Below are 13,229 nucleotides of genomic sequence, written 5' to 3' on the forward strand. Positions count from 1 at the left end.
CTCATGGATTGGCGTTTGAGTTTGCGAAACTCTTTAAGGCTTTGCCGATAGAGGGCCTTAGCTCCTGTATCATAGTTCTGTCTCCATTGTCGTTCTAGCTTTATGCACAAGTTCAGTTTTAGACGGCTGTTATTCATCCATTCGGCGCCGGCTTTCATTTCTTTGTGGAGGTTAGTTTTGGCGGTGTGGGGGCCCTTGGTGAGGGAGAAGATCAGCTGTGTGTCGTCGGCATAGATGATGTTGAGGTCGTGCAGTCTGATGACGTGGGCGAGCAGGGCCATGTAGATGTTGAACAATGTTGGGCTGAGGGATGATCCTTGGGGTAAGCCGCAGATGATCTTGGAGGCTTTGGAACGGAAGGGGGAGGCGGACGCTCTGGGTTCTGCCAGAGATGAAGGAGGTGGTCCATTCCAGAGCCTTGTCTCAGAACCCTGCGTCCTGGAGGTGTGTGCGCAGGGTGCGGTGGCAGACCGCGTCGAAGGCGGCTGATAGGTCCAGGAGGATGAGGACCGTGGCTTCGCCGTTGTCCAGCAGGGCCCTGATGTCATGGGTGGCGGCGATGAGGGCAGTTTCGGTCCTGTGGTTGCTGCAGAACCCGGTCCAGGATGTTGTTCTCCTTGAGGTAGCGGGTCAGCTGCTTGTTGGCAGGCAGATGGGCCAGAAGTTCTTAAGGTGCCTCAGATCTGCCTTGGGTTTCTTCAGCAAGGCGTTGATCTCAGCGTGCTTCCAGCTCTCCGGGAAGGTTGCGGTCTTAAAGGAGATGTTGATGGCGTGGCGGAGATGGAGTGCGACAATGGCGCCAGCTTTTTTGAAGGGGTGGTGTCTGCATGGGTCTGGCGGGGAGCCGGAGTGGATGGTGTTTATGATTTTGATGGTGTTGTCGTCGTTGATGTGGGTCTAGGTAAGCATGGGGTCGTTGTGGGTGATGGTCGTGAGGTCTAAGGTGTCGTTAGCTGTCATGGTGGCCTGGTTGTCGAAGCTGTCGTGGATGTCTTTGATCTTGCGGTAGAAGAAGGTGGCCAGGGAGTTGCACAGGTCTTGCGATGGTGGAATGTCGTTTGTGTTAGAGCTGGGGTTGGAGAGTTTTTTCAAAATGTTGAAGAGCTCTTTGCTTTTGTGTGCATTGTTGTCAAGGCGGTCCTTGAAGGAGATCTTTTTGGTGGATCTGATGAGGTGATGGTGTTGGCGCATGGCATTCTTGTTGTCCGTGTGGTTTTCCGGTGTCTGTTCGCGTTACCATTTCTTCTCTAGTCCGCGGAGAACCAGCTGGCATTCTTGTTGGTGTGTCGGTTGGAGGGTTTCTTGATCGGGTCGAGGGTGTTGGCGCAGTCGTTGATCCAACGCCTGAGGTTGCTAGCGGCGGTGTTGGTGGGGTCGGCGGGTGGTCTTCGGGCACTGTTTAGCTGGTCTTCGGAAATTTTGCTCCAGCAGCGGCGGGGGATCTGTTGAATGCGGTGGTGCGTGGTGGGTTTCCGGAAGGTAAAGTGAATGCAGCGATGGTCGGTCTAGTGGAGTTTGGTGTGTGGCTGAAGGAGTTGTGGGAGCTTGCGGAGAAGATGGGATACAGCGTGTGGCCGGCGGAATGTGTGGGCGTTGTGAAGAGCTGTCGGAATCCAAGGTTGGCGAGGTTGTCGAGCAGGGTGGTGAAGTTGGTGTCGTTGTTGTTCTCAAGGTGGAAGTTCAGGTCCCCGAGGACGATGTAGTCCATGGAAGTGAGGGCGTGCGTGCTGACGAAGTTGGCGATGGAATCGCTGAATTGAGGCCAGGGTCCTGAGGGTCTGTAGAACAGAGTTCCTGATCACTGTGGATCTGGAAGTGCAGGTGTTCGGCGGTGCTGAGGGTGTCGTCGGATTTGGTCAAGACCTTGAGGGTGGACTTGTGGATGATGGCAATTCCCTCCTCCTACTCCGTTGGTGCGATTTCTGCAGGTGATCTTGTAGCCGTCTGGGATGGCTATGGCGATGTCCGGTTCCGAGGATTCTCTGTCAGGAAGGGGACGTCGGGGGAAGATGTGTTGAGCAGGTCTCAGAGTTCGACGGCATGTTTGCGAGTGGAGTGGGTGTTCAGTAGTATGCATCTGAGGTGGTTGCGTCCTGTCCTGGTGGGCGGGTCGGCGGCACGGATACTGGTGAAGTTGCAGCTCTGGCTGTCAGGGTTGGGTTGACTAAACGTTTTCTGAAGCGGATCCCCGCGAATTCTAATGCGCACTTCAACTGACTTTCGTGGTGGAATGGTCGCATTCTCCTTCGCGGCGTTCCTCCTTGAGAATTTGGCAGTTCGTGAGTATTTCTGGAGTGAAGACTTGAGGCAGAATTTGTTGCTGCGGTAAGTTTTTTCATAATAATTTTTGAGACAAGGAGTTTCCACAGAATTACCAGTGAGAGTATTTCCAGACTCTGACAGCTACTACAAGTAAAGTCAATTTGCCGTACAGAGTGAAGTTTCCTAGTAGAATGAACTCAACTAGAATTTAGTTCTTTACCTTAAGAAACGATATGCTGAAAATATCGTGAAGGAGTCTGAAGACTCATCTATTATTTTAAATTTGGAACCAGCTCATGAGACTTTGACAAGCCAGGAGCAGAAAGGCATTTGAGTTGTCAGATATATATATTCCTGCATTTCTGGAAGCAAGCAGTTACAGAGAAGTTTGGTACAATAATCAACTCATATGTGTAGTTATATATATATATTTATATAAATAAGGATACTTACCATCTATAAAGAGGGCAAAATCTAACAGTACCATTTCTGAAAACTGTCCCAAATATCTTCCCTTTTATTTGCAAAGACATGATTAAAAAGAATACTACTACATTGGTAGATGCAGGTAAAGGGAAAAAATAAATACAAGAGAGTTACAGTATAATTGAGCTAGTGAATATGTGGTTAAATAGTTGCTCTTATGTTACAGTTTACAAGCAAGACCATCATTGAAGCAGTCTACCAATAAGATATTAAGAGATCAGTTAGCCACTAAGCTGAGACAGGTACGCAATATGGTAAATGAAATATAAATAATGATAAGAGGTTATTGGAAATTGCTAGAGGTGTTTTTCATTACAGGAAGAATCTACAAGAATAGTTGCAGTCTGTCCAGCAGAAGAAGACGTGGTGTTTTCTCTTTTCATCCCACTCCCCTTTCCCCCCACTCGACACTGGCAGGAGGAGGGTCCTTTTTTGCGCTTCGGGCAGCCCAGAAGCAGTTGTGCGCACGTCCGGTGTTGAGTGCGTGGAGGGTGCTGGCGTCGTGGTGGAGACGGGTATTGTGGTGTTCGCGGGGGCCAGAGGTTCTAGCGCTGGGCACGGTCCAGGCGCGGACGGGCGCAGACGGGCTTGCCTCAGAGGCACCTTCGGCGCGCCAACGGCACGCCTGCTGCACGCGGCTTTGCAGAGGCAGCCATGTATTGGGAGGTGGGAGGGAGGAGCAGCTGGGAAGCAGGAGCGGAGCAGTGAATGGGCTAGCGTGGGGGCAGGGCTGCAGGGGACGCAGCGTCGGGAAAACGGGAAATGAATTCAACAGAAGGGCACAGAACAATACGAGGCAAATAACGGAGGAAATAATATAATAAAACAGAACAGAAAACACAGAAAGAGACACAATACTATACAATGGAGGAGGCAAAAATACAGCAAGTCACAGCACCTACAGCCTACCACTGGCCTTGAACTTCTGGCAGCGGCAGCAGCTGGCTCAGTGGAGGCGGACACACAGGTGGAGAAGTGTGGCTCACTGGTTAGAGCAGGTAGACCCTGAAGCAGAGGTCAGACCCGGGACCAGGGTTCAATTCCCGACACGGCAGGGTCTTGAGCTCAAATGTCCTCGGACTCGATAATTCTCGCTTCGGTGCCTGACCTAATCATGGGTTCACACTCTGCAACTCTGGGCATTAGGCTTGCTTAATCTCCACAACGGCCCCCCGCGGCGGGATGCCTGGCTTTCACCTTGGGGATGCCCTGTAGGGGCTATCTCACAGGGAAAAGCCAGGACGGGTTCCCAAGGCAAGCGCTTAGAGACCCCTGTGTGATAAGCGCTATATAAATCCAATATACAATACAATACAATACAAGGTGGTGCTGTGCGGCGTGGGGAGCGACTGGGTCAAGGGTTGCTCTCCTCACCGCACAGCGGCCGCCATATATTGGCAGGTGGGAGGGAGGAGCAGCTAGGAGGCGGGAGCAGGGTAACGAATGATCTAGCGGGGGTGGGCCGCAACAGCGGGAAAATGGGCGGAGAAATCAACAGAAGGACACAGAACAACATGAGGCAAAGAACGGGAGAATAAATAGAATAAAACAGACCAGAAAACACAGAATGAGACACAATACAATACAATGGAGGAGGCAAAAATACAGCAAGGCAACAAATAGGACTGAACTGAGTACGCATTGATGATTGTGTTTTTTCTGTTTTGGGGAAATAGCAGTGGAAGTTAGAGAATAATCAGCATAGCCTTGGTTTGCAGGAAAATTATATGGACCATGATGTAGCATTCCTGTTGAACACATTCTTCTGGATGTATCATCCCTAACATGAAGTCTACTGCATAAGACATTGCTAATCCGATGAGCTGCTTTAATTTGTAAATGTTTTTTTTGTGATGTTGGCTTTGACATAAATATGGCTAAATGGGGATAGACATGGAATAAAATATGGTGTGTTGTAGAGCAGGAACTGTCTGATTATGACTGCATGCCTGTGAAAAATATCTAGATACCTAGTCAGTGTTTGGGGCAAAGAAAAATGAATAGGAGCCATATGGAATGAAATGGTTAAATGCAATGCATGAATACATGGCTTTCAAATATTGCAATTTCTGATCGCTTAATATCAGTTAGTTATTGGCCCGATGAGATGAAAATTGAGATCTATGATAAGCGACTGAAGGCATATTGAGGGATCATTGCAGTTAATCATAGAAGGGTTTCGGATACATTAGAATACCTACATATAAAGATTGTGAAGTTCTAATAATGTATGTTTAGTTGATAATATAGCCGCAGCTCTCTGTGGGGCTATGTTAATGCTGTATCTGCGCTGCGAATGTTTTTGTACCCAGGGCTAAAATCCACCCATGATATAGACTTTCTTATATGTTCTAAGGTCAGGTGATGTCTGGGAAATGAGCCTGAGGAAGGTCCAGTTGAGACTAAAACATGTTACATGTCGTCATCTATAATGAATTATCCCTTAAATCGAGAAGACTTGATAGGCTCCTTCACTTGTATCACTTATTCCTAAAGGTCTTTCTTGGTACATCTCCTAGAGATGATTTAAAGCCATGTTTCAGTCATGTTTCACTCCTGTTCCCTTCATGCAACATCCCTTCCAGTCATCTTACCAGCTTACAATGTCCCTTGCAGTCTTCTTACTATCATGCAGTGTCCATTACACTCATGTTTCCATCATGCTCTGTCCTTCCACTCATGTTCCCCTCAGGCAATGCCACTTACACTCATGTTCACATCATGCAATGCTCCTTCCAGGCACGTTCGCATCATGGGATGTCCCATCCAGTCATGCTCCCATCATGCAGTGTCCCTTCCTGTCATGTTCCCATCACGCAATGTCCCTTCTGGTCATGCTCCCATCATGCAATGTCCCTTCTGGTCAGGCTCCCATCATGCAATGTCCCTTCTGGTCATGCTCCCATCATGCAGTGTCCCTTCCAATCATGTTCACATCATGCAATGCCCCTTCCAATCATGTTCACATCATGCAATGCCCCTTACAGTCATGTTCCCATCATGCAATGCCCATTCCAATCATGTTCTCATCATGCAATGCCCCTTACAGTCATGTTCCCATCATGCAATGCCCCTTCCAATCATGTTCACATCATGCAATGCTCCTTCCAGGCATGTTTGCTTAATGGAATGTCCCATCCAGCCATGTTCCCATCATGCAATGTCCCATTCCAGTCATGTTCCCACCATGCAATGTCCCATTCCAGTCATGTTCACATCATGCAATGTCCCTTCCTTTCATGTTCTCATCATGCAGTGCCCCTTCTGGTCATGCTCCCATCATGCAGTGTCCCTTCCAATCATGTTCACATCATGCAATGCTCCTTCCAGGCCTGTTTGCTTAATGGAATGTCCCATCCAGTCATGTTCCCATCATGCAATGCCCCTTCCAATCATGTTCACATCATGCAATGCCCCTTCCAGTCATGTTCCCATCATGCAATGCCCCTTCCTGTCATGTACCCATCATGCCATGCTCCTTCCAGGCATGTTTGCTTAATGGAATGTCCCATCCAGTCATGTTCCCATCATGCAATGTCCCTTCCTGTCATGTTCCCATCATGCAGTGTCCATTCCAATCATGTTCCCATCATGCAATGCTCCTTCCAGGCATGTTTGCTTAATGGAATGTCCCATCCAGTCATGTTCCCATCATGCAATGCCCCTTCCAATCATGTTCACATCATGCAATGTCCCATCCAGTCATGTTCCCATCATGCAATGCCCCTTCCTGTCATGTACCCATCATGCAATGCTCCTTCCAGGCATGTTTGCTTAATGGAATGTCCCATCCAGTCATGTTCCCATCATGCAATGTCCCTTCCTGTCATGTTCCCATCATGCAGTGTCCATTCCAATCATGTTCCCATCATGCAATGCTCCTTCCAGGCGTGTTTGCTTAATGGAATGTCCCATCCAGTCATGTTCCCATCATGCAATGCCCCTTCCAGTCATGTTCCCATCATGCAATGCCCCTTCCTGTCATGTTCCCATCATGCAATGCTCCTTCCAGTCATCTTACCAGCTTACAATGTCCCTTCCAGTGATTTTACTATCATGCTCTGTCCCTTCCACTCATTTTTCCATCATGCTCTGTCCTTCCACTCATGTTCCCCTCAGGCAATGTCACTTACACTCATATAAACACAAGGGTTGAGGCAAAGAACCTGAACCTGTTATGGTCTGTGACTTACAAATATTACGATGGTGTTTGAGAAACCAAGGAACACAACCCTATCTGTTCCTTTAAGGACAAAGTCCAAATACAAAACACAGAACGTGGAATCAGCACCCATCAAGAAGTGTTTTCCATAATATTTAGTGTCCTTCAATCAATAATTAGAATCCATTTCAAATGAACAGGTCCGAACTTGATAGTAGTATGCTTTCAATTCTTTTTTAGGTTTTTCAACAGTAGAAAAATGATCCAATATCACAGCAGATTTTCTTTTCTAGCCTCTTTTTTAGCCAACGCTTTTCGTCTCAAAAATAGACTTCTTCAGGGCTCAAAAACCTGTCTTTGTGAAGTTTAGTGTGAGCAGGAAAGTTTCTTTAGTTCAAGCATATTTTGGGATGGTCTGTCAATTCAGATGAGTATTCAGAAGGGACCAAAAAACGGCATGGTAACCTGAGAAGCACGGTCAGCCAACGTTCTGCAGTGACCTCGAATTGAAAGCATACTACTATCAAGTTCGGACCTGTTCATTTGAAATGGATTCTAATTATTGATTGAAGGACACTAAATATTATGGAAAACACTTCTTGATGGGTGCTGATTCCACATTCTGTGTTTCACTTACACTCATGTTCACATCATGCAATGCCCCTTCCAGGCATGTTTGCATCATGGAATGTCCCATCCAGTCATGCTCCCATCATGCAATGTCCCTTCCAGTCATGTTCCCATCATGCAATGCCCCTTCCAGTCATGTTCCCATCATGCAATGCCCCTTCCTGTCATGTTCACATCATGCAATGCTCCTTTCAGGCATGTTTGCTTAATGGAATGTCCCATCCAGTCATGTTCCCATCATGCAATGCTTGTTTCACCACATTGCTTTATTATTTTGATTCAACCCAGTTTACGATCAACCTATGAATAGTTGGTGCCTGCTCTCTTTCTTTCACTCTCTCTCTTATATTGTCTCCTTCTTTCTCCTTCTCTCTCTCCTTTGTTTTACAATCTCCAGCTCAAGATGTTCTGCGAACAATAATCGCCATTATAGGGAAAGGTTTCTCTGAATCCTCCTTCACGTCAGTCATGCTGTACACTGCCGAGCTCTACCCCACCGTCCTCAGGTAAGCACCACCATGTTTTATTGTATTTAAACTCACGATTCATAATATGTTAGGAGGGCGAACCCTTCTGCTGTGTTATCTGTCTCATAGGTAGTAACTGAGGGACATTAGACCTGACCTCAGGTCCTCCACCCTGTACAGCTTCTGCTTTAATAAGGCACATGGCAGGAATGGAGGAAGCGCTCTGCCATCCCTCCAGTGTTTCCAGGCTAGTGGCTGTCAGTGCCCCTGGACTCTTTTAAAGAGAACCTGTGGGGATGTATGTACTGTGCCAAGTCCTCAATCCTAACACGATCGCTCGTCGAACCCTACTTAGAGCACTGACACCCTCACACTCTATTACACAGTTCACCCAAAGGTAAACAAACCTTTCCAGACTGGTTGGGCACTTCTGAGAAGGATTATGTATTTTTAAGCTACGAAGATATTTCGCACAAACTTACTCAAGTGATGCCCATTCGGCCGGTCCTTTTGTCAACATTTGATTAAAGCAGCAACATTTGGAAACGTTGAAACATCTGGAGGCTTAACCCAATGGATGGTATTGTGCAGTACTGAGTCAGTATCAGTGGGAGGCCGTTCAAAGCTGGAGATACTGCCCTGGATGCAGAGGGCAAGTTTCAAAGGCTTCTGCCTGGCATGATGGAGACCAAAACACAGGTATGAAAATGAGAAGAACATTGGTCATATGGGTAACAGCTGACGGTACAGCGAGGGCTCTGGTATGAGATATGATAAACACGCCGCTCCAGCTGCCACGCGAGGAACCTGCTTCAGATACATTCATAACAACCTTGTTGTCATAGCAACTGCACCGCAAGGTCCAGTTCATCCTTTACACTAAAACTCAAAAGTTCATTGGACAGTATTCATCAGTTGTAGAAGAATAACACAGACCCTCAATACTGACTTCTCTAATCAGCAGGCTGTGGAACCCCCCCATGAGCTTCCAACACGAAGCCTGAGGACCTGTGTGCTGACTGTCTGAACCAGCCAGCTACCATGTCTCCACATGCCATTCCAGTTACTGTGAACAGCTTAAAACTAGGTCAGGAGAGGGCGGTTCCACCCCTCACCTCCACACAACACCCATAGGCATAGGCATACCCCAGCCACCCCCTCCCGGCCCTCCTTGGAGGGTTGAAACCTTATGAAATGTCCAGTATTTTGTAAAGCGCGAACAATTACCCGAAGGTGTCAAGGCGTTGTGGGCCGTCATGAAGATTAAGCGAACTATTGCCCAGAGTCACATGGTTCTGGGCTGACCTGCTGCTGGTGCCGGGGATCGAACCGGAAGCCCACAGGTTCCGGAGTCAGTCGCCCTGGCCGCAGCGCCACACTTCTTCCACAAAAGTAAGACCTACATTTCCAAGAACATTTACACAAGGGTGGTATATACAACTGGTTTCATAATTTTCAAGATGAAAAGTAGATGGGGGAGTGGCCTCCATAAAAAGAATTATGAAGAATGTGAGCCGTGTTTTAGAGCAACACTTGAGGAAAAGGTGAAGCATCACCAGTTGTGCATTTGACATGGTAAAGATTGGGTTTTAACCGCTTCAATATTTGTCTGGTCTGGTCACCGCATCCAAGGCACACATGCATCCAGGGATGGGAGCGGATCCCAAGATCCCTTGCCCAAGGCACACACCTGAAACCAGGGATGGGAGCGAACCCAAGATCACTCGCCCAAGGCACACACGTGAAACCAGGGATGGGAGCGATCCCAAGATCCCTCATCCAAGGCACACACATGCAACCAGGGATGGGAGCGATCCCAAGATCCCTCATCCAAGGCACACATGTGAAACCAGGGATGGGAGCGATCCCAAGATCCCTCATCCAAGGCACACTCGTGAAACCAGGGATGGGAGCGATCCCAAGATCCCTCATCCAAGGCACACAAGTGAAACCAGGGATGGTAGAGGATCCCAAGATCCCTCATCCAAGGTACACAAGTGAAACCAGGGATGGGAGCGATCCCAAGATCCCTCATCCAAGGCACACAAGTGAAACCAGGGATGGGAGCGATCCCAAGATCCCTCATCCAAGGTACACATGTGAAACCAGGGATGGGAGCGGATCACAAGATCCCTCATCCAAGGTACACAAGTGAAACCAGGGATGGGAGCGATCCCAAGATCCCTCATCCAAGGCACACAAGTGAAACGAGGGATGGGAGCGATCCCAAGATCCCTCGCCCAAGGCACACAAGTGAAACCAGGGATGGGAGCGATCCCAAGATCCCTCGCCCAAGGCACACACGTGAAACCAGGGATGGGAGCGATCCCAAGATCCCTCATCCAAGGCACACACATGCAACCAGGGATGGGAGCGATCCCAAGATCCCTCATCCAAGGCACACATGTGAAACCAGGGATGGGAGCGATCCCAAGATCCCTCATCCAAGGCACACTCGTGAAACCAGGGATGGGAGCGATCCCAAGATCCCTCATCCAAGGCACACAAGTGAAACCAGGGATGGTAGAGGATCCCAAGATCCCTCATCCAAGGTACACAAGTGAAACCAGGGATGGGAGCGATCCCAAGATCCCTCATCCAAGGCACACAAGTGAAACCAGGGATGGGAGCGATCCCAAGATCCCTCATCCAAGGTACACATGTGAAACCAGGGATGGGAGCGGATCACAAGATCCCTCATCCAAGGTACACAAGTGAAACCAGGGATGGGAGCGATCCCAAGATCCCTCATCCAAGGCACACAAGTGAAACCAGGGATGGGAGCGATCCCAAGATCCCTCATCAAAGGCACACAAGTGAAACTAGGGATGGGAGAGGATCCCAAGATCGCTCATCCAAGGTACACACGTGAAACCAGGGATGGGAGCGATCCCAAGATCCCTCATCCAAGGCACACAAGTGAAACCAGGGATGGGAGAAGATCCCAAGATCGCTCATCCATGGTACACACCTGAAACCAGGGATGGGAGCGATCCCAAGATCCCTCATCTAAGGCACACAAGTGCAACCAGGGATGGGAGCGATCCCAAGATCCCTCATCCAAGGCGCACACGTGAAACCAGGGATGGGAGTGATCCCAAGATCCCTCATCAAAGGCACACAAGTGAAACTAGGGATGGGAGAGGATCCCAAGATCGCTCATCCAAGGTACACACGTGAAACCAGGGATGGGAGCGATCCCAAGATCCCTCATCCAAGGCACACAAGTGAAACCAGGGATGGGAGAAGATCCCAAGATCGCTCATCCATGGTACACACCTGAAACCAGGGATGGGAGCGATCCCAAGATCCCTCATCTAAGGCACACAAGTGCAACCAGGGATGGGAGCGATCCCAAGATCCCTCATCCAAGGCACACACGTGAAACCAGGGATGGGAGCGGATCCCAAGATCCCTCATCCAAGGCACACAAGTGAAACCAGGGATGGGAGCGATCCCAAGATCCCTCATCCAAGGCACACAAGTGAAACCAGGGATGGTAGAGGATCCCAAGATCGCTCATCCAAGGTACACAAGTGAAACCAGGGATGGGAGAGGATCCCAAGATCCCTCATCCAAGGCACACAAGTGAAACCAGGGATGGGAGACAATCCCAAGATCCCTCATCCAAGGCACACAAGTGAAACCAGGGATGGGAGCGATTCCAAGATCCCAAATCCAAGGCACACACGTGAAACCAGGGATGGGAGCGATCCGAAGATCCCTCATCCAAGGCACACACGTGAAACCAGGGATGGGAGCGGATCCAAGATCCCTCATCCAAGGCACACACGTGAAACCAGGGATGGGAGCGATCCCAAGATCCCTCATCCAAGGCACCCAAGTGAAACCAGGGATGGGAGCGATCCCAAGATCCCTAATCCATGGCACACAAGTGAAACCAGGGATGGGAGCGATCCCAAGATCCCTCATCCAAGGCACACAAGTGAAACCAGGGATGGGAGCGATCCCAAGATCCCTCGCCCAAGGCACACACGTGAAACCAGGGATGGGAGCGATTCCAAGATCCCTCATCCAAGGCACACACATGAAACCAGGGAGGGAGCGATCCCAAGATCCCTCATCCAAGGCACACAAGTGAAACCAGGGATGGGAGCGATCCCAAGATCCCTCATCCAAGGCACACACGTGAAACCAGGGATGGGAACGATCCCAAGATCCCTCATCCAAGGCACCCAAGTGAAACCAGGGATGGGAGCGGATCCCAAGATCCCTCATCCAAGGCACACAAGTGAAACCAGGGATGGGAGAGGATCCCAAGATCCCTCATCCAAGGCACACAAGTGAAACGAGGGATGGGAGCGATTCCAAGATCCCTCATCCAAGGCACACACGTGAAACCAGGGATGGGAGCGATCCCAAGATCCCTCATCCAAGGCACACAAGTGAAACCAGGGATGGGAGCGATCCCAAGATCCCTCATCCAAGGCACACACGTGAAACCAGGGATGGGAACGATCCCAAGATCCCTCATCCAAGGCACCCAAGTGAAACCAGGGATGGGAGTGATCCCAAGATCCCTCATCCAAGGCACACAAGTGAAACCAGGGATGGTAGAGGATCCCAAGATCCCTCATCCAAGGTACACAAGTGAAACCAGGGATGGGAGTGATCCCAAGATCCCTCATCCAAGGCACACAAGTGAAACCAGGGATGGTAGAGGATCCCAAGATCCCTCATCCAAGGTACACAAGTGAAACCAGGGATGGGAGTGATCCCAAGATCCCTCATCCAAGGCACACAAGTGAAACCAGGGATGGTAGAGGATCCCAAGATCCCTCATCCAAGGTACACAAGTGAAACCAGGGATGGTAGAGGATCCCAAGATCCCTCATCCAAGGTACACAAGTGAAACCAGGGATGGGAGTGATCCCAAGATCCCTCATCCAAGGCACACAAGTGAAACCAGGGATGGGAGAGGACCCAAGATCCCTCATCAAAGGCACACAAGTGAAATCAGGGATGGGAGAAGATCCCAATATCGCTCATCGAAGGTGCACACGTGAAACCAGGGATGGGAGAGGATCCCAAGATCGCTCATCCAAGGCACACAAGTGAAACCAGGGATGGGAGAGAATCCCAAGATCCCTCATCCAAGGCACACAAGTGAAACCAGGGATGGGAGCGATTCCAAGATCCCAAATCCAAGGCACACACGTGAAACCAGGGATGGGAGCGATCCCAAGATCCCTCATCCAAGG

General features: G+C 49.4%; 1 protein-coding gene across 2 annotated transcripts in view; it reads left to right on the forward strand.

Moving 5' to 3' along the window:
• LOC147706702 (solute carrier family 22 member 7-like) overlaps positions 1-13,229 on the forward strand; it is a 143,845-nt gene that overhangs the window by 59,642 nt on the left and 70,974 nt on the right. For both annotated transcript variants that reach the window (XM_086925844.1, XM_086925845.1), the window contains one exon: positions 7,938-8,046. In XM_086925844.1, coding sequence (XP_086781970.1) covers positions 7,938-8,046 — 109 coding nt within the window. The remainder of the gene's footprint in view (positions 1-7,937; positions 8,047-13,229) is intronic.

This window comes from Lissotriton vulgaris, chromosome 6 (genome assembly GCF_964263255.1).
Source record: "Lissotriton vulgaris chromosome 6, aLisVul1.2, whole genome shotgun sequence".
Taxonomy (NCBI): Eukaryota; Metazoa; Chordata; class Amphibia; order Caudata; family Salamandridae; genus Lissotriton; species Lissotriton vulgaris.